The sequence below is a fragment of the Rutilus rutilus genome, assembly GCF_951802725.1.
Source record: "Rutilus rutilus genome assembly, chromosome: 3".
In the NCBI taxonomy this organism is placed as follows: domain Eukaryota; kingdom Metazoa; phylum Chordata; class Actinopteri; order Cypriniformes; family Leuciscidae; genus Rutilus; species Rutilus rutilus.
In genome coordinates this window covers 27,512,264-27,539,567 of record NC_140211.1, presented here as the reverse complement: position 1 = coordinate 27,539,567, position 27,304 = coordinate 27,512,264, and the positions used below count along the sequence as shown (strand labels likewise).

At 37.9% G+C, this 27,304-nt stretch overlaps 1 protein-coding gene across 4 annotated transcripts in view; it reads right to left on the bottom strand.

Annotated features, from left to right (window-relative positions):
* dgkza (diacylglycerol kinase, zeta a) overlaps positions 1–27,304 on the bottom strand; it is a 115,029-nt gene continuing 87,725 nt past the window's right edge. For all 4 annotated transcript variants that reach the window (XM_084403480.1, XM_084403481.1, XM_084403478.1 and 1 more), the window contains 11 exons: positions 26,617–26,686; positions 23,613–23,653; positions 23,316–23,509; positions 18,853–18,954; positions 16,292–16,348; positions 11,389–11,423; positions 7,938–7,987; positions 6,724–6,844; positions 4,328–4,364; positions 3,978–4,077; positions 1–1,464 (listed from right to left, as the gene is read on the bottom strand). In XM_084403480.1, coding sequence (XP_084259606.1) covers positions 1,348–1,464; positions 3,978–4,077; positions 4,328–4,364; positions 6,724–6,844; positions 7,938–7,987; positions 11,389–11,423; positions 16,292–16,348; positions 18,853–18,954; positions 23,316–23,509; positions 23,613–23,653; positions 26,617–26,686 — 924 coding nt within the window. In that variant the 3' untranslated portion in view covers positions 1–1,347. The remainder of the gene's footprint in view (positions 1,465–3,977; positions 4,078–4,327; positions 4,365–6,723; positions 6,845–7,937; positions 7,988–11,388; positions 11,424–16,291; positions 16,349–18,852; positions 18,955–23,315; positions 23,510–23,612; positions 23,654–26,616; positions 26,687–27,304) is intronic.

Sequence of the window (27,304 nt, the reverse complement as noted above, 5' to 3'; positions counted from 1 at the left end):
CCTGTAGAATGCCATTTATTGTAAATAACTTTGAAACCAGTGGGTCATATGATTAATGAAGTAGTAACCTTTCTGGACAGAGAAGAGTTTCATTCTGTGATGTAAATTACTGAAATACATTATAAATGACTAATATTATTAAATACGCATGTTTCACGGCCAAAATATTTTCAATATTTATCTTTTTAGGAAAATAATTAGCATCCTAAAATCTTGAATCTGTATTTAGACATCAGAAAAAAAAGAAAAAGAAAAAAAAAACACAACAAAACAAAACAATAAACAAACTCTAATAGAGTGTGTTGGTTTATCACAAAGAATTAAGAAAAATGCTGAAACTCCAATAAACCAAAATCTAATTTACAGAGTTTTATAATACAAACATGACAACACATATTTTTTTATAGCTACAAATTATATAAACATCTATTTACTTAAAAATATTGTAGGAAAGAAGCTATATTTAGTACATCAATTATAAATCCATATTATAGAATAAAGAAGGCAATGGAAGCTACAGTGCAAAATGCCCCTTAAACAGAAAGCTACTCGCATACATTTACAGTACCAAATGTTCTTATTAGAAACCGCACAGAAATCTATGAAAATGCAAAATCCTTCCAACAAACAAACCAGAAAAATATCTAAATCGTTCTGATACTTAAAAACCAAGGCCCTAGGAAAACATTCCTGTCTTTGAACCATCCTGAACTCTTTCAGTGCAGAGGAATCTAGAAAGTTACATTATACATTAACATCATATTATTTAATGGCTCTACATGTTATTAGGAAATAAGTCAGCTATGTTGAAATGTTGTTTCGAGTTCCGGTTCATGTTCTGGACCACTGACCAGACTAAAGTTCAGTCATATCAGAGCAATACTGAAGCTGTAGCTGCAAGTGCAGCTGGAGCATTCGCCATGGCTCTGACTCTACTGACACTGATGCCTCTGGAGACACACACAGCCCATGGGCATCTTTTGAGATCCTCATTCTATTCATCTAACATTCAGCATTGTCAAACTAGAAAAGCTAACTTGATGAGTGCATTCACATGGAGAGAATTCTGCATCCTGTTTCATACATACAAACTCTAAGATGTTTTGGCAGTGCAATGAAATAAAAGACATTAAGTTCAACAGGTCATTCAGAGAATGATGATAAAAGCTAGGGACCTCTTCAGAGAGTTAAGTGTCCGACCGTCTCCCCTCTCTGGGAATGAATCCACCCTCCCCCCCTTGTGCAGTCCAGAGAGCCTGCGATGGGTATAGCGATACATTTTTGGTTACTGTTGTTTTGGCACAAAAAGGAGGACACTGGTTGAGGTGAAGGGTGAGAGGTCAAAGGTCAAACTGCAGTCTCCTGGTCTTCACGCTGGATCATTTGGTAGTGCTGGCGATTCTCAAGATATGCCGCGAGTTCTGCATCTTTCGCCTTCTCGGCACGATGCTTTGGAGTGTCGCCCTGGAAATGAAGAGACGTGTTAAGTCCAAACACAACAAATGCTGGAGAAGTTAAAAAGAAAGTTGTCATAATTTATAATTAAACTGCTCTTCGTGAACTGAAGCAAAACACACAGAGAATATCTATGGTTGCTCCAGGCCTTAATTATGGATAGTTCCTTTCAGACAGATTCTTCATTAACAATGAGGAAGAGAAATCAAAGATTAGACTGAGCCTCTATTGGTAAACATGTTCTCAGAAAACGCCTCTGTTTTTCCATGTTGCTGGTGCCAGCATTGCTCAACAGTAATTGTTGTTAATTGCAGGCAGGCCTGGTGCTGAGAGTCTGAGAGAAAGGCCCGGACTGTTCCTAACAGAGCTGAGAGCACTCAAACTGCCCGCCAGGCGCTTTCATTGTTGTGGCACAGATGAAGCTGCTTTTGTTCGGGAATATACAGTACGAACGGCCACCAGCACCCTTTCATACTACGCAAAGTGTGGTGCTGCATCCCTCCATTTTCAGCCTTTCACATGCAGACAAAGCCAGTTCTGGAAAAGCTGTCAAAAACTACAGAGTCCTGTAGCAAGCACAATGGAGAATATTAGCCACGATGAACTAAAAGAGACGAGTTACACAGGAGAAAATAAAGCTTTGTGGTTGAGATCCTGATCCCCGCAGGGCATGCCGAACAGAAACATAATCACACTTTTAAAAAACCAGCATGCATTTATTCTCATACAAGTCACAAAGGAGAGAAGGGAAAAAAATGATGGAAAGGATAATGGGGATGCTTATTATATAAAGACAAAGACAGATAGATAGACCGTAAGAGAAACAGAGGAAAGAAAGCGAGAGGGAGGAGAGTTGGAGAGGAGGATTGCGCTTCATCACAGGGAAATGAACGATGAGTCACTCTATCCTGGATATGATGTTTTCTGGATTGAATGAGTGCAGGATCCTAAGATTTGATGGAAACCGAGGGACAGCGGAGCAGAAAAGTGCTGATGGAGCTGTTAAACGCAACAGACCACAGTCCAGAAAAATGGCAACACTAAATCAGGTCTTGTTCAGTTCAAGTCTGTCAGGAGCATAGGAGGACAGTCTCCCTGAAGAGAGCAGATGAAAATCATGGGATATCCTCTGAAGAGAAAAGTCTGTTCTCAGACCGTGTCAGACTGGTGACTTCCCACATTTCATCTCCTGCAACAGCACATGAGTTACTGATAATTACATAGATAGAACTTAAGGCTGTCAGACAGACTAGAGTCCATCTGCACCCAGGAGACTCAATCAGTGCCTTCTCACACATTTATCAGATGGGAGCTGGGAAAGGTCCGTTAGACTGCTGTGAGCTTTAGAGCAGACTCTTACAGTAAGGCCCAGTGGTGCAAAAGTACAAAACTACAGGGGAAAATGAGAGCGAGCAAGAGCGATGGATAGTACTGCTGAGAGTTCTAACCACAAATGAGATTTTTGTGCTTTGTGGAAAATCATTCCCTCACAGATCTCTTCAAATAAGTAGTTTTTAAATTGATGTTTCTTCTGAAAAGAAGAGAGGCAGTAATTAGAGTGTAGTGTATCTACAGCTGTGTGTAATTTTGCGGTACACCAATCAGAAGTGCTGCAGGAGAGCTCGAGTCTCTTGGCTGGCTCTGTGTGTGGAGGTGAGCGGGGGAGAGGGTGGGCTGCTGGGGGGGGAAGAATGGCTCCTTGTTTCATGTGGAGGTCTTAGTCAGCACTGACTAACAGAGACGTTTAGGGATAGAGACCAGCTGGAGGGCTGGAACCAAAATGAGACAGATCCAAAAGCCACAAACTCGGCTTGGCATGAATCTGTATTCAGAGCTCACCAAAATTATTCCTTCCTAAATTCCCATATCAAACACAAACTTCTGACAGAATGTCAATAGATATACTCAAAGCTATGACATTATTTCCCCTTCTGTTTTTGTCAGCATCAGACATGGGCTGCGTTTCCCAAAAGCATCGTAAGCCTAAGTTGATCATAGAGACCACTGGTGGCAATTGTTCTACGATCAACTTAGGCTTACAATGCTTTTGGGAAACGCAGCCCTGGTCATGAGGCTTCATTCTGTGCTTGTAAGTAGACCTCTAAAAACATTGAAGGGATGTTTTAGCCAAAAACGTCATCATTTACTCGCCTTCATGTCGTTCCAAACCCCCAAGACTATGGTTAATCTTCTAAACGCAAATTAAGATGTTTTTAATGAAACCTGAGAGACTTCTGTCCCTCCATTGAAAGTTCAGCAAACTAAAACTTAGAAGATTCAAAAAAGGTCATAAAGGCATCGTGAAACAAATCCATTTGAATCGAGCAGTTTAATCCAAGTCTTGTGAAGATATACAATTGCTTTATATGATGTGTTACAAAGATTAACCAAGTCTCATGGGCTTGGAATGACATCCGGTAAAGGTGAGTAAATGATGACAGAATTTTCCTTTTGGGGTGAACTAACCCTTTAACTTATCCAGAATCAAACACGAACTGTCTTTCTCTACATGTCCATCTCACCTGTAAGTCTGTCTTCATGAGAGATGCTCCCGCCTCCACTAGGTAATGACAGATTGTCCTATGACACAACGAGGCCGCTTTGTGCAACACCGTCTCTCCGCTGAATAAAAAGGGAAGAGATAGAAAGACAGAGAGAAAGCGAGAGAGAAAAGAACAGACAGAAAGAGAAGGCAGAAAAACAAGTTGGAGGAATAAACAGGCTGTTAAAAATGAATCTCAAGATAATTCCTGAAAAAGCTTTTGAGTTAGCCAGGCCTGACTATACTATCATAAAACAAAAGCCTGATCCTTTCCTGTCAACAGATAAAATGGCATCAATGTGCATTCTAGAATGACAGAACAGGCCTCACTTTTCTCTCTCCGTTACATCCAGAATATCGGTGGGTGCTGTGGAAAAAAGAGAGAAAAAAATAGAAATTAAACCTTGCAACCGCACTAAAGCATGTGCCCTGAGGTGATGGTGTGTTGCTTAATGAAGAGCTGTAAAAAGCTTGCGTGGGAGAGAGAGATGACCTGCTTCACACATCAACCCCCTACACACACCACAGATAATGCGCATAACAGCGATTGAAGGCAAAGTAGCAAACAATACCAGTCAGAAGTTTGGACACACCTGAATGCGTTTACGTTCAGAGACCTGTTGATCTAAAGGCCTGGACAGAGACAAACGGTGACAAAGGGTGGCTATTTTGTAGAATCTAAAATATAAGATAATCCATTTGTCATAGTTTTAATGATTATATTATTACTACCTTTCACACTTTAGAATAATAGTAAAGAATAAGTAGGTGCGTCCGGAAATGTATACAAGTATTGTAAACAAACCCAAAATCAAGCATGTTTGTCTGGGGTGGGGATTCAAGTCTGAGATCAAGCTGAAAGTCTAGGGCCTGGTTTCACAGACAGGGCTTACAGTAGATTAAGCCAGGATTAGGCCTTAATTTAATTAGGACATTTAAGTAGTTTTTATAAACATGCCTTAGAAAAAACATTACTGATGTGCATCTTGAGACAAAACTAATATATATTTTAACATATGTCAGTGCAAGTTGCTTTCAGTTAAAGCAGCTCAAACATGCATTTTAGTCTGGGACTAGCTTAAGCCTTGTCTGTGAAACCGGGGGAAAGATTCAAAACGTGTAATTAACTGTTAAAAAGATATTGAAAGAATTTAAACAAAGAAACATGACAGAAAATTAATATGATATTGTACTACATTTTTAGGAAATTGTATAAATTCAAAAAATGAGTTTTCACTAGTCACTAGACTTTTGGACCCTCACTGTATATGAGGATTTTGAGAGAGAGAAAGAGAGAGAGAGAGAGAGAGAGAGAGAGAGAGAGAGAGAGAGAGAGAGAGAGAGAGAGAGAGAGAGAGAGAGAGAGACTGAACTGGAACAGCACTGTCACAAGTGCTTTGACAGTCAATCTGGACAAAACCAGAGTCATGGTTATAAAAGACAGATCCTACAGCACAGCACTAGCTACAGTTATCTGGGCATCAGCGCTTCAGGAGGCTTCCGTCTGGCTATCAAAACACTGAGCGAAAAGGATCGGAGGGCTTTTTGTGCTATAAAGTCACAAAGTCAGTGAAATAAAATTACCCATTAAAACGTGGATAAAATGATATAATTCAATAATAAAACAAATTATTTTATATGGATGTGAATTTATTTAGAAATTATTATTTCTTTTTTTCTCATAGAAAAACATTTTAGAGGTCCACAGAAGCACTTCCAATGATGCCTGCAGGGATGAATTAGGCTTATACCAGTTGAACATTGAGGTCCAGAAGAGATGTGTTCAGTTTTGGCATCAACTCCATCAGTCCGCCCTGATTCATTTCAATATAAAGCCCTCCTCGCCAATGAAACCAGACTCTAAACACATTTGCTCTTCAACTAGTCCATGAAACTCAACTCTTGACTGACTACAGCTACAACCCCAAAACTTTTATTAAAGAAATTGACAAAAATCTAAAAGTTACTCTTGACAAAACACTAAAAACTCAATTTGTCCACCAAAATAAACTCCAATGTTATTCGATCCTAAAGAGAATCGCAAAATTGGCCAATTATTTATTAATTAAACAATTTAAAGAAAGACAAACCCTCCCCAAATACAGATTAAGTGACCAAGATCTAGAAATAGAAAAAAGGAAAGCATACAGAAACATGGACACAGAGAGAGCAGGGGTTCTGTAGACACTGTGATCTACAGCAAACAGAGGATGAGAAACACTTCCTCCTCATCAGTCCTAAACACCACAATTTAAGAGAAACATTTCTCCCTAGATTTAAAACACTGAATCCATCATTCAACTTACTGACACTGAGTTAGTGAAAATGCCTTGGAGAAAATGATAGGACAGCTGCAACTACTGCTAAATGTGTGTTAGTTCACAATGTTAGACATGGTTAATTCACTGAGAGACCCAATTTATGTAGATGGATATCATTTATTTATTTACTAGGCTATGCTATATGTAAGTATGCATGTATATATATATATATACTGTATATATATATTGTGCTACACAGCCATGCTAATAAAGCTCATTTGAAATTTAGAGAGACTGCTGATAATGCGAGTTTCACTTTACTCTTTCAAAGATCTACTCCACATAATTTACATTGATCATTCAAAAGAAAGAACAAGAGGCATAAAAACTACAGTGACAAAGACATTCCGTCTATGCCAGAAGCATTTTAGAGATGTTACAGACATGTGTTATGTGATCATTTACCATTATCAATGATGTATCTGACAATCTCCTTGCTGCCCACTTCCACAGCATAGTGCAGTAGGGTACGGCCCACAGGGTCCTGCACACACAGGTCTGCCCCCATCTTATGCAGCTCCTTCAACTGCAGAGAAAAAGCTGCCAGTTAATCAAACCAACACTGAGATTAACATCCCCAAACAATGGCAAACCAAAGAGAGCATCATTATGGTAAGCCACATGGTATCCTGATCACTGAGGCTCATTAATTATTCCAAAGTTTCCGCACAGTAATTCAAACAGAATCTAGTGATGGGCTCAGCTGTGCTCAAGGAGAAAAGCACAAGTTTGGCTGAAGGCTGATAGCAAACGTGCCAGTGACAGTCTCAATATTAGGTTCAAAGGACCTTTCGGTGCGATAAAGCCCCAAATCTGTGAGAAACTTGCCAGGACTCTTTTATACGCCACAGAGAGTTTGGGCTTAAAAAAAATACTGCCATTATCATCAGTCCAGTGAGTCTAGACAGACTAGTATCATCAGAGGTTCTTTATTCCTCAGTTTTCATTTGGAGGATGATGAATTCTTTCCTGATGATGAATAAACTGAGAGGAAAGAGGAGACACCATCTAGAGAGAGTCTATAGTTCTGCATCTTTAATGCGAGTTTAAATGTCAGAGAGAGTTGTTTATTGCTCTATGGTCCAGCTGTAAGGATGCTGAGATGCTTAATTTAAAGAAAACGCATTAGGGGCAGGTAAGGGTTGCAGTGTACATCACTGCCTACTGCAACATGCCAAACATCTTCATTAATATTTGAAATGTCCTCTCTTCTCTGCTCTGTACCATAACAGGTTTGGGGCTGGATATGAGAGATTATCATTCTGGGGAAAGCCTGTTTGGTCACCATAGAAACTAAGAACGAGTGAAAGGTCAAGAGAATATGCAGGATCATTTATCTGGTTCCGCCTCCGCTCTGCAAGATACTTGACATTTAATGGTGAGGTCAGTCCAGCGTTAGAGATGACAGAATATCCTTTAGGCCGAGTAAACATGTAACTAAAAGCACACGGATTGCTTTCTTGCATATTAAATTACTGTAAAACACAACATTCGAGCTATACTCAAATGATATTCATGTTCTTGCAAGTCATTTTGTAAATAAAAAATAAACATCTGTCAAAAGTCTAAGAAACCAATAAGGTTTTTATGTGCTTAATGTATTTAAATTATGCTCTTACCTTCTGGTGGTCCTTCATTTTCACACATTCGATTAGATTGTCTGCTGACACTGTTAAACAAGAAAGTACTTTATTAATGGAGATTCAAGCATATTTTTTTCTTTTTTATACAGTTTTCGCTGTTTGTCAATTATTTGATCTTGAACTTGTTTTGATCATTTTTACTTAATGATTAAAGCAGACTGTTTACCAAGATGTAATGTGATCAGATGTGTGAAAAAAAATGTAATCAGCATTAGAGACTTAAGAGGAGGCAATAATTGATCTTGAAATTATTTTGATGTTATTACTTAAGTGTAACTAAAGCAAGAGATTTACTAAGATGAAATGTGACCAGAACAGTATGTCAGAGTGCCCAGAACAGTGACCAGAACAATATGTCATAGAGTATATTTTGTTTCTTTTTTCTGTAGATTTGTTTATAAAAATAAATTGTTGAACATTGTTTTTGTGATTGAGCGAGTTGTGCTTCGGCTCCTGCTATTCTGTGCAGATGAATCTGATGGCTTGAGGCGCACCACTGTGCCCATTGTTTACAGGTGATCGTCTTACGAGTGCAAATGTCACCCCACTCCAAAAAATAAATACAAAGATGGATATGCAAAAAATGTCCTAAGAGCAGGTAAGTAGCTTATAAGCATCTGTTGTTTTGTCTCATTGAAAACAATTGGTCTAAAAAACAACAACATCTATTCATATTATATAATGTAAACAGTGAAAACTATTTAACCCTTAATCGCTGTTTGGGGTCAAAATGACCCCAATGGACTTTTCCTTCATTTTTAAAAGTGTTACCTTCATCTCAGGGGCATGAAACTCTGTGACTTTTCCTAAATAATCTATCTAAACATGCACAAAAAAAAACTGGGCTTGATTTGGTTGTTCTAAAGGTGTGTAAAAAAAAAAAGTACCATTTAAGCTGTTTGGGGCCAAAATGACCCCACATTGAAAATGAATGGGAAAATGAAAAAAATGACTTTTTAAAATTTTGTTTGTCAAAAAAATAAAAGTAAATCCATTATAAGTCTGAAAATTTTTACAAATAAACCAAGGTCTGGTCCTAGAGCATAAATAAAAAGTAGAACAAACTTTCTATCTCATACACACACACTCACACACACACACACAAACACACACATGTATGTGACTGCAACAGAGAGCATTTTTACAGAAATTGGCAAATAAAATAAACAAAACTGGCATAAGTCTAAAAAAATTTACATTTAAATAAAGGTCTGGTCCTAGAGCATAAACCCAAAGTGGAACGAACTTTCTATCTCATACACACACACACACACACAAACACACACAAACACACACGTATGTCACTGCAACAGAGAGCATTTTTATAGAAATTGGCAAATAAAATCAACTAAACTGGCATAAATCTGAAAAATGTCACATATGCAACATGGAACAAGCTTTAAGTTTAAGTATCAAGAAAAATGAAGTGAAAATGAACGAGGCTCTATGGCCCTCTATTGCATATATGTGGTCATTGCAATTTCTTTCTTTAATTATAATTTCTAAAGTTTTTCCACAAACCAGCAGATGTCAGTATTCTATCCCTAACACATAGAGCAATGTCCAAAAACTATTTAGATTTAATTAAGATCATCATTTAAGTGATTTTTTCTTTAAAAAATCTTTTTTCATGAGCCAATTTATGGCCTAGTTATGTAATTGTGCAGTAAATAGGTAAAAAAATTCAAAATTTCCACAAAAACACAGCATAAATGTATAGTTGAGAAGTAAATAAAAAAAATGATATATAGTTTTCCATTTAAAAAATGTATATTTCCTTATGCAATCGCTCTTTAAAAGTTTGGGGTCAAAATGACCCCAAACATCTTAAGTGTTATCCTTTTTTAACAGCGATTAAGGGTTAAACTTGGCTAATAGGCTATTTATAGGCAAATTGTTGCCTGCTGTTGATTCATGTTTTAGTCCATGCATTGTCGCTTTCCCTTTGACTCTAAACTCTTTTCAGTTTAAGGGTTATTTGTGGCTTCAGGCTACTTCGACAACTTGCACTGTAATAACCTGACCTTCTTTCCTTTATTTACAGACATGACAAGAACACAAAAGGATGAATGACTGAAGTATCGAGGTTCCTGCTAAATCCACCCGACAGCTCTAAAATAAATATCATTATTATAGGCTTACAGTAGTGAAATTATGGTTTGGAAGATGGATTTACTCACCATTTAAATTGTGTTAAATCTAGAACAATTTTGAAAATGTTACATAAAGCAAAGACTGAATCTACCAATCTGAAATGTGACCAGATGTGTGAAAACTATGGCATTAGAATAAAAAAACAAAGGTGGAATTATTTATAAGAAGATTTGTAAAGCTGTGATACCAGAAAATGTGCAAATACTAGAGTCAGTTTCCTCATGACAATTGATGACTCCATTATTACTTAAAGGTATTATTATTCATAAACTGCCTGCATGCACAAATCACTTATGCATTTCTGTTCAATATTCAGTTATTCAGAGTTACACAAGATGATGTTCTGGTTATTTAATGCTTTAGGAGCAGACAGTTTAAAAGGGAGTAGAAATACGATTTTAATTACGGGTGTTAATCACATTTGCTGATGCTGGCTCTGAGGGTTCAGTCTCAATATGCTAAATCTGTGTTCAAAGCTTCGCAATGCCCTTTGTAGATTTGCCTTCCTAATCCAGCAATCTTGTGTGTTGCTTCGCAAACCTCGAGAGGTAAGAAATGAAAACACCCAGCTGGAATGTTGGGCTAACACGCGCTGTAGAGAGGACTGCGAGGCTAAATCTACGCCTGCGTCTAAAGATATGCCCGCTCCAATCCAGCTCTGAAAACTCGGCCGCTTTATGGAATTGAAGAGTCTTTTTTCCTGTCTAGAGAAAAAGCGTGCACAGGGCCAAATCAGGTTTTGGAAATGCGTTCCTCCTATGCTCACGCCAGGAAGCTTTGGAGCTAGTGCTGAATTCTAATGTGGATCAGTGTGAGTGATGATAACCTGCTCTGCCTCGTTGCACCGCACAGACTGTGAGACAGACCTTTCCTTCCCCTACCAATGCAAAGAGAGCGGAAAAACACCACAGCCTTGGCAAATGCCCTCTCCTGACAGGCAGCGGCTCGTTAAAAGGAACAAGAACGAAGACCAAGGAGTGTTTAACACTCAACTTCCACCTTCTATGAAAGTCAGAAATGATTCACTGAGCAAGGGGTGCTCCTCAACTATATGTAGTGACCCCAATTTGCTTCTAGCAGAGACATGAGAGTCTGTACGACTTTAACTTGTTCTCACAAGGAAAGACTAAAATTCAGCCCTCGCTGCGCTCCTATTTACATTTATTCATTTAGAATTTTACATTATTATCCAAAGAAACTTTGCCAAAGTTCACATGATGTTCATTCACTGAAGAGCAGAATGCAAAATTAGAGCACTACTTAAACTCCTTACCAGAGTTCGCATTGTTCAGGGTGCTCTTCTCAAACCTGTGGGAGAAACAGAAACATTTGAGTGATTGAAACAGTTCAAGTCAAAAAACACAAATCTATTAGAGGACCTCTTCACAGCATGTATCTGAAACTAAAGTTCTTGATGCACACTCTGTGAAGCCATTAATCTCAACTTGAATCATCTCCTGATGTTTTTCCTGATGAAGCTGTTAAAGGGATAGTTCACCCAAAAATGAAAATGCTGTCATCATGTAATCTCCCTCATGTTGTTCCAAACCTGTATGATTTCCTTTCTTCTGCTGAACACAAAAGAAGATATTTTAAAGAAGGTTGGTAATTAAACAGTTGCTGGTCCCCATTGACTTCCATAGTATTTTTTTTTTCCTACTATGGAAGTCAATGGGGTCCATCAGTCGTTTGGTTACCGACTTTCTTCAAAATATCTTCTTTTGTGTTCAGCAGAAGAAAGAAAGTCATACAGGTTTGGAACAACATGAGGGTGAGTAAATGAGGACAGCATTTTCATTTTTGGGTGAACTATCCCTTTAAAATAATCTTCAAATGTTCCTAGAAAGAAAGAATGGCTACAATGCATACACACTCTTTTATGCCCTTCTCAATATTCAGCATCTCAGAGATTTATTGAGCAACAGAATAATAACTTCAAATAAGCTTGATATTCTTCTTCTCTCAGAGCAATTGAGAAGAGAGCCCAAACTCAATGAATGTCACTGCAATTCTACCTGTGTGACATAAACAGTGTGACATTACGTCTGTTTGACTTCATATGGCACTGCACAGAATGGGCATCTTTAGCAGTGCATGACAGTCTGACTTGACGAGGTGCTGACATATGATATGCCACTAAAATACAGCGAGAAGGATTCAAGCAGACTCAGTCAGCAGACTCAGTCATTTTACCAGAATGGCTGTATGAGCTCTGATGTTTTTTGGAGTAAAAATTTGTAAAAACTCTTTTCACTTAATCTTAATGTCATATCGTTACAAATGTTATGTTAATCAAAATAAAATTGATAAAAATGGTATTTAAATACTAATAATAAGAATAACTTTTCTCTTTTACATACAGGCACTGTATCAAGCAGCATGTACCCTATTCAATGAAAAGCGTTTCTGCTTGCTACATGTAAAATTCAAACATCTGTTTATCTGAGAAATATTACATCTAATCTTTGTCTGAGATAAAGTACACAAATACTGTGCGAGCGTCACTATGGGAAGCATAAAGTGATCGATTTGACAGCTTCTTTTTTAACTCCTCCCCCAACAGCAAGTGGGAAACATCACCGATCGGTAAGGACAGACGCAGTCTAAGTCGAATACACCCAGGACGATGATGCCATCGTTGACACTACACCTCCTCTCTGTCTCTTCCCCCAACAGACCTCCAGCTGACTGGAGCATCTTCTGTGTGCTCTCACCTGAAAGAATATTTGATCAAAGGGTTCCCCACCCCACACTAAGAAGACTGGCACATTAAGGAAAAGAGACAAGTGGCGCACAGGGCTTTGGATCCCGAACTTTGCTAGAAGCAGTGCAGCTCTGAGATGGGTTTCTTTGCCAGAAACACACTACAAGGAAATATTTAACAGCCTCTGACAGAAGGAGCCAATAAGGGGTATATTCTTTACAAGAAAGGTTTGCAGTAAATGTAACTGGTATTTAGGAGAGGTCAGATCACAGTCAATTGAAAAACAATAAACCTGTTTCACTTCAAACACAATGCCTCAAATTGAGTGAGAAAGAAAAAGAGGAAAGGAAAAGGTAAAGGGATTCATGAACACTTGAGTCAAAGCCACATAATACTGTTTCCATTGTGATGTGTCTACAAGTGATTGTGTGTGTAAGTGATTGTGTGTGTGTGTGTGTGTGTGTGTGAGAGTGAGTGAGTGAGTGAGTGAGTGAGTGAGTGAGTGAGTGAGTGAGAGTGAGAGAGATTTAGCCTTGCTAAGGAATCTGAGTGTGTCCCATAATTAAAAGCAGTTCACAGACTCATAAATCTGGGCTGACTCTGACATGTCTTCCCAACACACACCTTTGCTGAATGTTTGCATGCCTCCTCCAGCCTTGCAGCTGAGGTTCAGCCTCCAGGCAGTGAAATTTGCTCAGGTAAGTGGATTTCAGATCCCTGAAACCACAAATCATAACTCATCTATCAAAAACTAACTCTATCAATCTATAATTTATCTTTCCACACACACACACACACAAATATATATATATACATATATATATATATATATATATATTTTTTTTTTTTTTGACAAATTATGTTCAAAAACACTGATCTCTGGTCAGAGAGGAATGTTCAGATCAGCCAATCTTTTCCTGTGTGTCTGAGAGTTCACAGCATCAATACAGCATGAGAAAAACTTGACCATTTCAAACTAATTCACATCAATGAACTTGCCACAGTGATATGCATCCACATTTATCTTCAGCCATATCCATTTCGATACAACCTCTTCCTCAGATGGAAAAAAGGTTTGCAGCTGAGTTGGGACAGTATGGGGAGTAAAGATCTGATGATGTCACTCAATCTTCTATGTATCACAAGAGCTTGATACATGTGCCTGGAATCAGGGCAAATGCATCTCTAACCATCATGTCCTTGAGAAAAAGCTGGTAACGGTTTAGTCCCCTAGTGTAAAGATCATCCAGTGTTTAAACATGTCTGAACCATTCCTTGGTATGTAACCCAGACGGCAGCTTGTAATTACTGACGTTCCTCAGACTGCTTTCACAACATACTCACACACTCTAACACAGCTCTAAAAGACACTCTAACATGCACCCTGCACACACACACATGCTCAACAATGAAAATATAGCTCAAGGCAGCTTTAATGGGGTTATTGAGCTTTTGCTAGCTGTAATTGCTAGTAATTTAGCACATTTACAGAAAGGGTAGAAATGTGACATTGGACCAATTATTCGATATGAGCCCAGAAACCCCTCATTAAATCTAGAAAAAAACAGCGATCTGAATCCGGACCAGCCTGGCATTTATTCAGCCAGATCACCAGTTCCCACCAGTTCTCACAAATACGACAAATGGTATTTGCAAGTTATTTTTACCGTATTGATTGTGGACTGGAATGTTCTTCTCTAATCACCACTGAGATTTATGAGCAGAAGTCTTTTCTTAAAACAAAAACAGGTCTTAATGAGGGGTGCTTGATGGCCTGTGCTGTGAATAAAATACCAATAAGGAGACTTCAATATAGGAAGGTTCTTAGGGTCAAAGTTCAGCTCACTAGGGGCCAATGAGACTTTGGCAGCATGAGGATCTCAGCTTGATAATGAAGGCTGCGATGCCCCATTAAACTGCCCGCGCTGCTTTTGCGCATCTTTCCTCGCTTGCTTCTCCTCATCAATATAACCTTTATTATGCTCCTTCCAATTTACCATTTGCAGACACCACATTAAAGATGGTTAATTAAGCCTGCACAGGAAACAAGGGTTAATCTCTCTTGCGCGCTCTTGTTTCCTCCTGTTGTTAATTGCTTTGAGTATCAGTGTTCAGATGTGAATCTGCCTCAGAATGCGATCTCCTCATGGGCCCAGCTATAATTCCATTACAGAGGAAAACACAAATCCCTCATTTATGTATGACAGAAAAACAACATAAAACATGTATCAATTAATTTCCCTGGTAGACAGAGATACAGATAGATGCTGGTTTAATCAAACTTTAAAGCATCTTAAGCTGATCTGAGGTATTGATGAGATGTAGAATATGGGCAACAGAAGAGATGGTGCTGCTCTTAAAGAGCAGTTCACCAAAGAATGAGAATTCTGTCATTTACTCACCCTAATGTCATACCAACCCTTTATGACTATTCAACAACGTTAATCACCACTTTTTTTCAATTGTATGAACACTGTTCAAACTATCTTCTTTCATACTTCACAGAAGACAATTTCATACAGGTTTGAAATGATATGAGGGTAAGTGAGAGTAAGTGAAGTGCCTATCACATATTCTGTTGTCAGCGCTTTGACATGTAGCGTAACTGCTCCTCTGGTGACCTGAGTTTGATTCCTGGCTCGTGGTCCTTTGCCAATCCCATTTCACCCGTGCCACAAAAGTACCAAAGTATAACTTAAAAAAAAAAGGGAAAAAAAAGCCAGATTCCACATAATATCATCCAAATGCAGAGCTAAGATACTAACAAATAAAAGAAAAACAGGGTCTCAAGATGTGTTTTTTTTTTAAACTGAACTTCATTTACCTTGACACATCTTAAAAATGGGGTGCTCATGCAAGATGCTAAAAAAGCAGCGAGACGCACCACAATGGTCAAAGATGTCAGTTTAGGAGATGATTACATGGAAAACCAAAAAGCAGCACATTGGAACACAAAAATGCATTCTGTGTGACTCTGCCCTTAGTCTTAAAGCAAACAGCAGTTAATGGGATGACAGACATCAAACCGGAGAATGCAAGACAAGACAAAACATGAACAAACCAGACTAGAAATGCCTATACTGGACCAGAACATGGTAAATTACTACTCTTTGCTCTACAGAACTTTGTGTGTACTTGTGTGCGATTGTGTCTGTTCTACCCTCTAAAGTCATGTCAACAGAGACAGCAGGGCCTAATAAGGAACAGAACAGGCTGGTAAAAATAATAATCAGCAACAGAAATGGTGTGGTCCTGCTGTGCTGGATTTAATTTCCTCATTGCAGCAATGACACATAGCTCACATAAAGAAGAGCCACCGGCTGCCAGAAACTATCCCGACTGGGATTAAAAGAGTAGAGCAGCTCTTTGAACACTTCAACACTAACATCTATAGTAGCTCTGAGAAGAAACAACTGACAGGGTGCAGAGAAGGGAGGAATACAGAAACGTAGTCTGTAAAGCTTTGTCTCACCTGCTGGTAGGTTTGAAATCGGCTGCTGTTGTATTTGAGCGATGAACACCCCCCACCCTTCAAAACAACAAAAGAATTAAACAAAAAACAACATAAATAAATGGGAATGTACGATAAAATGATGAAGACATTACCATAAACAATAATAATCTTTTGACATAACAGTGATACAGTACAAACTACATTTGCATTTCCCAAAGGAAATGGCAGCAAAGAAAAGTAGCATAGGGTTCTGCATACTGTAAATAAAATGCTGCATTAGAGCTGCTTTGTCATTTTCATGACACTGAGCAAGCATATTGTTTTATATTGGCTGCAAACAATTCACACATGATCACTGTGTATTGTTAAATTGGCTAGACATTGTTAAATATATACAAGAGAAAAGTGCAAATCTAAATTCAGCATGCAAATAAATGTAAAAGAACAAAATACCAAATGAATTCAGTATTAAAATATTGTGGTAACGTCACTGCTACTGTGGCATTTTAAACAATCAACAGTCAATGGAACATTTTCAAACTTACAATAAGTAAACTGTAGAACAAACCCTAATCAGAATGTTATACAGTACATGGCATGGAAAACATTGAAACTAATAAATAAATACATATAAGAACACACATAAAAGAAAATAATAACAAGGAGAAAAAAAAGAAAAAAAAAACGGAGGATTTGTGCATTGTGCGTTTGAGTTGGTGTGACATTTTGAGGACATCAAGCATATGCATGTGATGTAATCCAGACACATTTCTCCATTAAAACTAGGGGTGGTTCTATTATCTCTTTTCTGGACAGATATTCCTCCCCTCAGGCAGGGTTGTGGCCCGGACCCCACTGAAGCGTATCAGTTCATGGCCAACACAAATGTTACATAATGGACCACAGACACTGGAGTTTCCTTTACAGAGATAGTATTGACCCTAGGAGAAACGTAATGGGACCCAAAGAGCCCATCATTTAGGAACACAAAAGAGCGTGTGAGTCCAGGACAGCCCTCTGTGCTTTACAGAGCTGATTTCACACAAGAGCGAGATTTGTGATTGTGGTTTCTGACTAGAGAGCAGTCAGGCAGTGATATGCCTTACGTCTTCTGTGCAGTGAAAGCTAACAGTTCATGGCCAGCTGCTTTCTTGCATTTTTATCTGTGCAATATCTCTTGGCCAGTATCCAGTGGTCGGTTCTTTTCTCTATATTTCATTATGAGGTCTGGGATCCTGTAGAGAATCTAACAGAAAACCTTTCTCATCCTCTCCAATCGCACATGCATATACGTACACACACATTTACATGAAGCAGAGCCGAATATCTTTCTGTCCTGTCGTGTAACATGAGGGATAGTTGATTCATAAGCCACTTCCAAATCAAGCATGAAAATAACTCATCGCAAAAATGATCACTTCTGGAGACTTCTGCCTGACAAACAACATCTCCAGCAATAAATGTATATTATAATTTATATTTTTATAAAAAAATAAGCAGGAATAAAAACTTATTACAAGCTAACATTAAAAATATTCAATGTAAGCTTCATATCATGTACAGTATGTGAAAACACTAACTTTTTCATGGAGTCCTCATGAAATGCTCATGGGGAACTATTAAATGCATCCTTAAAAAAACCTTCATGAAAACCCTTTGGACTCTCTCTCTCTCTCTCTCTCTGACACAGAGTACAAGGGAAATGCAAAATGCATTTCTGCACAGTAATGAGATGTCATACTTTTCACAAAAATGCCTGGTGGCCACAGTTGCACACAAGAAAACACATTTACACTTATTTTACCCTTATAGAGGGGAGTGAATGCAATACTTTACAAATTAAAGGTACTTCATCCATCGTTTTTTTATTCGGAACGCAGGCTAAAAGATATGATTATTCATTAGAAATGAATTATAAAATCTAGCATTTCAGCTAAAAACAAAAGATAGTCAAACTAATGTAGTAAAAAGGATGGTAGTGACTCTGCCTGAATGAGCTACAATGGAAAGATTTTAAACGTTTCTAAATGTTTTAAAATAACTGATATACACACACATTGCTCTGCAGTCATAAACGACTATTAGCGGCAAGTTCTTCCACATTCCAACTTGTTTGGGACACATTCGCTTTAAAATTTGTATGTAAATGTTAAAGTAAATAACATAAAGCAGTTCTAAATGTATCTACCCCTGTATAAACACTGCAGCAACATCTCTACCAGATAAGATATTTCATACTGCTGAGCCCTACAGAATGTATATATTATCAATAAACCATCAAGCCCCACTAAAAGAGAAATGAGAGTAGAGGAGTCAGCTCACTATTGCTACAATTAAGATTAGCTAGAGAGCGTTTCTTTCACAGAACAACTTGAGATTCACAGATCAGCATCTTTCATAACTATCACAGAACTCAATACTATGCTTAGGGCCATACAAATGCAAATCAGGAAGAACTTTATAAGCCTGGAAAAGAAAAAAAAGAACACTTTTGTGTGTGACAGCAAGCTTGATCCATGTGGCTGGAGTTTGAGAGATGTGTTCTGGAGGAGCATAAACGTTCTTTCTGTAGCTCTTACCTGCTGAGAGCTGCTTTGGTTGATCTGAGCGAGTCACTGTGTGCAAGTGCTTCTGCCACAGAACTGTCACTGGAAACACGCTTCCTTTGGAGCTCTGCAGCCCTGAGGAAACAAAGACAGAGACACACACAGATACATTATCAAGAGGAATATATGGTACTATAACAGCAGGGCAGTCATTATATCTGCAGCCAACAAAAACAAATGCTATGGTCCAGCTGCTAACCAATCAAAATTATCTGTGTGCTGGTTCTTTAAGGCTTGGAAGGCTTTGCAGAATATAAAAAAAAAAGTAACATGCAAAGACACACAATTACAGTCTGGTTAATACAAAACACACCTAATAGATGAGGAATATCCTAAAAAAATATAGACGTAGGTTTAGATGCGTATTGTTTGTGTTTTTAGTATATAATAATAGTATGTGAGCGAAAGGAAAAGGAAGAGATGAAGGTGGAGACAGAGAGACGGCATAAAATAGAGACACTATCCTTTGATCTCCACTAGTGCATGTATCACCCTGCAGCAGTCTGATCTCATTTGGTGGAAAAGCATAACCGGTGGAAAAACATTACGAAGACAAGAGAGAGTGAAATGAGAGAGAGAGAGACAGACAACATTTCTAGAGACTTAAAAAGACAATGTCACTTTGTTCACCCACAGTTCACCCAGGACGTAACACCACAAAGATATCACCACAAAGGCTAATGACCTCGTTTTATTAATTTAATATTCCTTTCATGAGCGATTCTGTGTGATACTGAATTGAACAATAGCATGTTCAATGTTGGCTAGGCGAGAGATCGTTATTTCATGCCCAAGGGAGTTAAGGGATGTAATAATGCCTGCCAAACGCATCACCAGCCGTACGCCTGTGTGACTGATTGCGTATGTGCAACTAACCACAAATCAGGAATAGAAAAGTTGCCGAAAAATTTAATCCAGAACAAAAAGTACCACTGATTGTTTGTTAAACAGGGTTCCCACACCTTGGTTACCTTTAAATTCAAGAACCTTTCAAGGACTTTCCAGGTCCAATACCCTTAAATTCAAGGACTTAATGTGGGGACACATTTGTTGTGTTCAACAACAAACGTTGAGGTGCCATCGTAGTAGTTTTGTGTATGCATAGGCCATGAAGTGTTGATGAAATAACACTTTAATCCGACCGGAGGGAATAATATGGATTTTTTTCTAGAAAACTTCTTGCACAAAATAAACCTGTATCTATGTATGTTTATTTTCCAACATTTTCCAGGGCCTCGACTTTTTTTTTTTTTTCTGATTTACAAACTTTCAAGGATTTCAAGGACCCATGGGAACCCTGGTTAAAGTGAAACATCCAAATAAAAGGAAGACAAAAATGGAAGGAGAAAAGGAGTATGAGCTGAGGAAAAAGCAGATGTTAATTACAAGAAGATGAGACAAAGTTCTCTGAAAGACTCTTTCGGTTTCGCAAACATGTCATTAAAACTGCAGAAACTATATTTAAGTATCGACAAGGAAGAAAAAAATCCAAGCCTGCAATAACGGACAAAGCGAATGGACATAATGATATCTGAAATCGTTTATAGTGCCGTTTTTAAACATTTTACAAGAAAAGAACCCAGATATATTTATAAATGTATAAAAGAAAAACAGAATGTCAAAATTTTATAGCTTTGTATGCTTGTTGTGCTTCTAACACAACAGATATAAAAATAAAAATAAAACACAATTATCAAGCTAAACAAGACTAATTAAAGAAAGCCTCAGCTTTGATGTGAAATACCCAGGTGGCTTAGAGTGAACCCGAGAAAAAGGGTGAGAGAAAATGTAGTGTTTGAATCATTAAGGATGACAAATGACACATTTACTGCAAATGCAAAGTAAAAGAAAGACTTTCTGAAGTTCAAATACAGAGAGATAGAGAGCATATCAGTACATCTCAAGCATCTACGGCCCCTAAAGTCAAAAGGCTGACTGTTATCTCACAATCACAGCATAGCACGCATGACAGAAGCAGTATCAGGACTGAAAGTGCTCTGAGGGTTCACTCAATGTTTTCCATTGGGAGCCATAAACAATAGCTCCTATCCGTTGGGTTATACAATGACATACATGACATAATCAGAAGAGAGTTATGCCCAGCGAGCGACTTCTCTGTGTTTCAACCAGACAAGCTTCAAACAGCTGGGGGATGCAGGAGGGCAACGATCATTATACAAAATTCACAGAGATAACTATTCAATAACTCTGATCAATCAATACACTATTGTCTCTTTCTGACCATCATGAGCTAAATAAATGAATAGATTTATAAGCAAATATCAGATAATTGCTAAGATTTTTTGTAAAAAAAAAAAAAAGTCTCGTTTTATGGTGAAATTATTGTCTTTCCACTTCCGTATTATGGCCCCAAAAGTGCTCACTGGACCATTCAGAAGCTTAGAATGGCGCCTATAACCAATGCCATCATTATGTTTTGCAACAATTAGGTTGCGAAGGTCTTGAGACAGTTCTTCGCTTTTACCCATCATGAGATGTGTCTTGTGTGACACCTTGGCAATGAGACCTTTTTGTAGGCCATCATTTGGGACTGAACCAGCTGTTATTAATTTCCACTGACAGGGGGCTGGATTGCTTTTTAATTACTGTAAGTTTTCAGCAGTTGTCTTTGCTTTCCATGCCTTTTTGCGCCTCCCTTTCTTCATGTGTTCAATACTTTTTCCCTGTGTCATTTCACATTATTACACATAACTTAATTTCTGAACTTATTTTTGTCTGTTTCTTTGTATTTATGGCTTACTTGGGTTGTTATCAACATCTGGTGAAAATTTCATGTCAATAGCACCTTTGGAAATATATTTACTGAGAAAAATGATGACGTGTTCAATACTTATTTCCCCCGCTGTATAGGCCTATATACGTATATGTACGGATTGTATATGTGTATATATTTATTTTTATGCAATTTCTTCCTGTGATGGCAAAGCTGAATTTTCATTACTCCAGTCTTCAGTGTCACATGATCCTTAAGAAATCATGTTGAAAACAGTTGCACTGCTTAATATATTTGTGGAAAACATAAATACATTCTATTTTCACATAATTTAATAAATAGAACAGAAAGTTCAAAGAGAATTGATTTGAAATCTTAAATCTTTTGTAACAGTATAAATGGCTTTCCTGTCACTTTTGATCAATTTAATGTGTCCTTGCTGAATAAAAGTATTAAATTCTTACTGACCGCAATAGTAGTGAATAGTAGTGCATGTTGTGTTTTGGATGCTGGTCCCCCATCATTGAATGCTAGCATATAGGTGTCCTCACCAGGCTTCTTAACTAGCTTAACCAGCAAGACTGCAATGGTGAACAAGCTTCACCAGCACAAAATCAGCAATAACCGACATGAATAGAAATTATGTGTGATGATGGACCTTAAGGTAAATATATTGATTTACACAAGACAATATCAAATGATTTCATCAAATCTTTATAATTTTATATTTACAAAGACAGAAAAACGAAATGCAAAAAAAAATATCTGAATTACTGTCTGTATTCTCTTTCTCTGTCTTGAGCTCTCTTACACACACACGCACACACACAGGAGATTAACAGGAGCTGCGGTGCTGTATGACTTTTTCAGGCAGCTATAAATAGAGGATCGGATCAAGCTCTGCGCTGCAGGAAACGCTCTGTTTTATTCACTCTGTACTACACAATTACACACACACGCACACGCACAATCTCACAATCACATTATCATTCCCATATGCAAACATGCATAGACATTCATGTATGAACCTGCCTACACGTGTGTGTGTTTACTGTATATTAAAAGCATTTCAGAAGCAACAACTATTAAGTGCCCTAAGTGAATGTTAAACATACAGTTCTCAGTACTTTAGAATTAATGTTGTTAATGTACTGTAGCATTTGTGTAAAGCAGCTAAGCTGTAAGAAACACACTGCCAACAGGCGGCTCGATGCTCTAGCTCTACTGCTCTCTGTTGGCTGAAACTGCTGTCAGCTATCAGCCATCTGAGTAATTAGCTACTGACGATTATGAACATGTCTCCTGTACGAGAGTTCGCGTAAAACATCAAAATCAAATCAAATCATCAAAACATCATTATAATGAAAGGAAAGTCAAAGATTAGCTTAAAGGGATAGTTCACCCAAAAAGAAAAATGCTGTCATCATTTACTCGTCCTGCTTTATTCCAAACTTGTACAAAGATATTTTGAAGAATGTCTACTTTGAATTGTTTTTGACCATATAATGGGGTCCCAAAACAAAATTGGACCTGATTGAGACATTTCTCAAAATATCTTCTTGTGTTCCTCAGAATTTCAGTCATACAGGTTTGGAATAACATGAGGGTAAGTACATTTTTGGGTGAACTATCCCTTTACATACTGTAATGGCACTGGATACACTGAAACTGTTTGTCCATGTGTGTATTTACGGTGTCTCACCTAGGTCCAGGTGAGTTTGGTGGCGAAGAGGATGATGGGAAGGCAAATTTATGTGGATCGGACGGGGCATCACCAGAGGAGTCCACCAGGTCTGGCATGCCTGGCGATGTGCTGACCGTCTCTGTGACAACCAGTTCCGGGTCCAAAACAAACAGCTCATCCTGAGAAATCTCAGTCACGTAATTAAGATGCTCCTGAGACAGACGGAAAACAAATATGCATAGTTTGTTTGTGGACACTCAAAATTGCTAAATTTGAGCTCAAATTACTCTTAGAGGTATTCTACGGAGGACTCACTTGAGCTCGATCAATCCTGTAGAATCGATCAGCTGTTGTAGCTGTAAACACAAAACATAAATAAGAATCCAAATCAGGCCTCTGATTAGTTACCAGACCTTCAGATCAGGTCTCCAATTACACAACAGTACCCTTCAACATCTACAGATCAAACACTGGGTTATTTTATCATATGTTGTTACTTCTGCCTATATTTGTCTATTTCTGGGTGTTCTTGCTTATAAATAAATTTCACCTTTTGATTATAGCCTGTGTTACTGTAGTCATTCTGTGTGTGGGTTAAAGTTATTTTAAATTCCCACCCATTTTGGGTTCATTCTAACCCAGCAGTACAGTAATTTTGTCATTTTTTTTATTTATTTTTTAAATGTTGGGTCAAACATTTAACCTAACCCAGCTGCAGTGTTGGGTAAGTTACTCTAAAAAAGTAATTAACTAGCTACTAATTAAATCTTCAACAGTGTAATTACTCTCTCTAAAAAGTATTGTATTACTTATTACTTTCTAAATCCCATATCAAACTCAACCAGTTAAACAATACAAGGATAGACATGAAACTGCTCTTTTAGTTCTTTCAAATAAATCATACACAATTGCATAAATTATCCTTCTCCATATTTAAAGGGAAAAGGTTATATTTAAACATACATTTTAACATTACATGTTAATTTTAATGTTAAATCCACTATTGTTGTATATGTTCTATAGTCTTTACAGTATTAAATGCAATTACATCAGAAGTATTCTATAATTAAATAACAGAAATATTAAAAGTAATCCCTTACTGTATTTTAATTACTTTTCCTTTGAAAAAGTACAGTTATTAATTACTTAGTAATGCATTACACCCAACACTGCTCAGCTGAAAAAACAAAAAAAAAAACAGTGCTGGGTTGCCAAAATGACCCGAACTGGGTACTTATATGTAACATAAAAAACGTTTATGGTCGACACAGGTTCATGACACCCCTTGACAGGGTTGGCTGCAACAGATGTTAGTAAGATGATCTGAACGAATCAGAGGGTGCCACAATAAGGCATGCCAGGTATTTAGACCAATAGTGTTGCTGGATTTGGGAAGGGGTGTGGCACTCCCTTGTGTTGTCTTAATGAGCATGAAAAGAGATGCTGCTATGGGTCTCACATCTCACCGAAGCAAATTACTCCCAAACAGAAAGCACATGCTGAAAATGCACACATAAACAAATTCCCAAGAGCTTGTCTTCATACCTGTAAATAACATATTTGCCGCCGCAAAAGTAATGAGTGCACATGATTCCTCACGCTCTGGTGACAATCCCCCCCCCCTAATGCTGCCCTGGGGTACACAAATGTGCTATTCCATGATCCATGAAAACGGCATAACACTGGCCTCGGATCAGACTTTCCCCCAGCTTGAACTGAAACTAATTATTTGACAGCAACTTCATAACACTGAGCTGAGATCAGAAGTGCTTCCACAATCACTCTGAAAAGTTTTGACTAATTCTGCAGCTCTCTGCTCTGGTAATAAAGCCCTTGGAAGCTTTTTAGTCTTAAAATGTTTTGCTCTGTGCCAGTGGGAAGAGAGGAAGGAGGGACTGGAAAGAAAGGATAAAAAAGGGCGGAAAGGGTAGAAAGATGCATGTACTGAACATGGGATTGTGATGTACTGTCATTTCACTGGTTTGATGTGTAGCAGTTTAGGATCTATGTGAATGTGACTCAGCTGTCACAGGGGATTTGTGTATAATGATGACTGACTCCCCATAACTCCAGATACTGTCAAATGAAGTCTGATGGCCCTTTCAACACAATTCGAGTCAATGCTTCAACACACCTCTCAACAAAAGCATCACCTGTATGCGAAAAGCAATTTATTTCTATTTATCATTTCTCATAGAATTCATAATGTGTACAATTATCTTTTTGCTCCGAAGAGTTGCATGCATTGAGGGATCAATAAGGAGATAACTACAAGAATTGGAAAGTGGTCCACATAAAGGTCTGTATGGTGGCAATAATGAGCTAGTAGGATAGTGTTAAACAAACAATAAAGCCCTATTTAAAAAAATACATACCATTCAAAGGTTAGAGGTCATTACAATTTCATTGTTTTTGAAAGAAGTATCATGCTCAACAAGGCTGCATTTATTTAATAGAAAATACAGTTAAATAGTATTACAATTTAAAATAGCGGTTTTCTATTTGAATATATTTTAAAACAGTGTCACAACTCCAGTCTTCAGAGTCACATGATCATTCAGAAATAATTCTAATATGCTGATGTGGTGTTTTAGAAACATTTCTTATTATTATCAATTTTGACAACAGTTGTTAATATTTTTGTGGAAACCGCTATACTTTTTTTCTGGATTATTTCATCAATAGAGAGTTCAAAAGAAATTTAAATGCATCCCGGCTTAATGCATCCTTGCTGAAAACAAGTATTCATTTCTTTTAACAAATCTTACCCTAAACGTTTGAAAGGTAGAGTACTTTAAAGGAAAATAAGTAAAACAAAAGTAAATAAATAAAGAATAGAAAATTTAACCTCTAATAAATACAGAAATGATTTATGTATGCCACATGCATGACAGTGATGCCTCTTTCATAATTTTTCATCATGAGTTCATGTCATACATGCAGTTAATATGATGCCAACAGCTCCACTCTCTTTCTCTGTGGCTGTAATTCTCTCCCGTTGACAGTAATCATCCTGGCACTCCTTATTAGTGCTGAAATGTCAGAGTAGATTCTGTTCTTTAGTATGGAGATTCATGACTCTTCACTCTCTCGCTTTGATTCTGTCACTGATAAGAGAATATTTTGTTCGTCTGACTCATGGTTTTGAATCTCTGACCTTTCTTTGCCATTTTATTCACAGCAAACACCTACACTTTGTGCACTGATAAACAACTCCAGCCCACATCCTTGAGGGCCACCATGACACACTTGCTGTTCAGTACCCCAGATCTGACTCTCTGAATTCTACCATCCAAACTACTGTGAAAAGAATACTCACAATCGAGAAAGCACCATTTTGGCGACAGCCTCTGAGATGACAAAGCCTTTGATTGGGCCCCGTCACCTTCCTGTGAATGAGAGGAGAAGGAAGTATGGGGTAGGAGGTGGGAAGAGGAGAAAGGTAGATACAGTTCTGATTAGTGTCAGTTTATGCCACTCAAAGCAAATTAACAGCATATGAAAAATGTGAAAGTTCACTATTTTCACCCCACACACACACACACACACACACACACACACACACACACACACACACACACACACACACAGACCTGTCATTATATCCTGTCACATCAATTAATCTCTTTCCTAAAGCGCCAAACTGCCATTTGAAGATATGTCATGCAAAGTCAAATACACACTACAAAGACTACACTAACAGAATCCACAAACACACAATAAATACAACACCTGCATGCACCATCACTATAAAGAAAGCTGCCATTCTCAACAGAAGCTAAATGTGATCGAAGGCATCCATCCACACAAAGCACATGGGAGCACTTAGGACCCAGGGGAAATATCCAGGGAACGAAGCTTTGAGCGAGTGTATTTAGCTTAGCAAACATTTAGTATAAATTGTGCTTATTTGAAGTTTCACCCATAACATCTGCCATGAGTGAATGCTGTACTAATGAGGGTTCTCTTCACGTCTGAAAACAGACTAGTGTCTAGGAGGCGCAAGT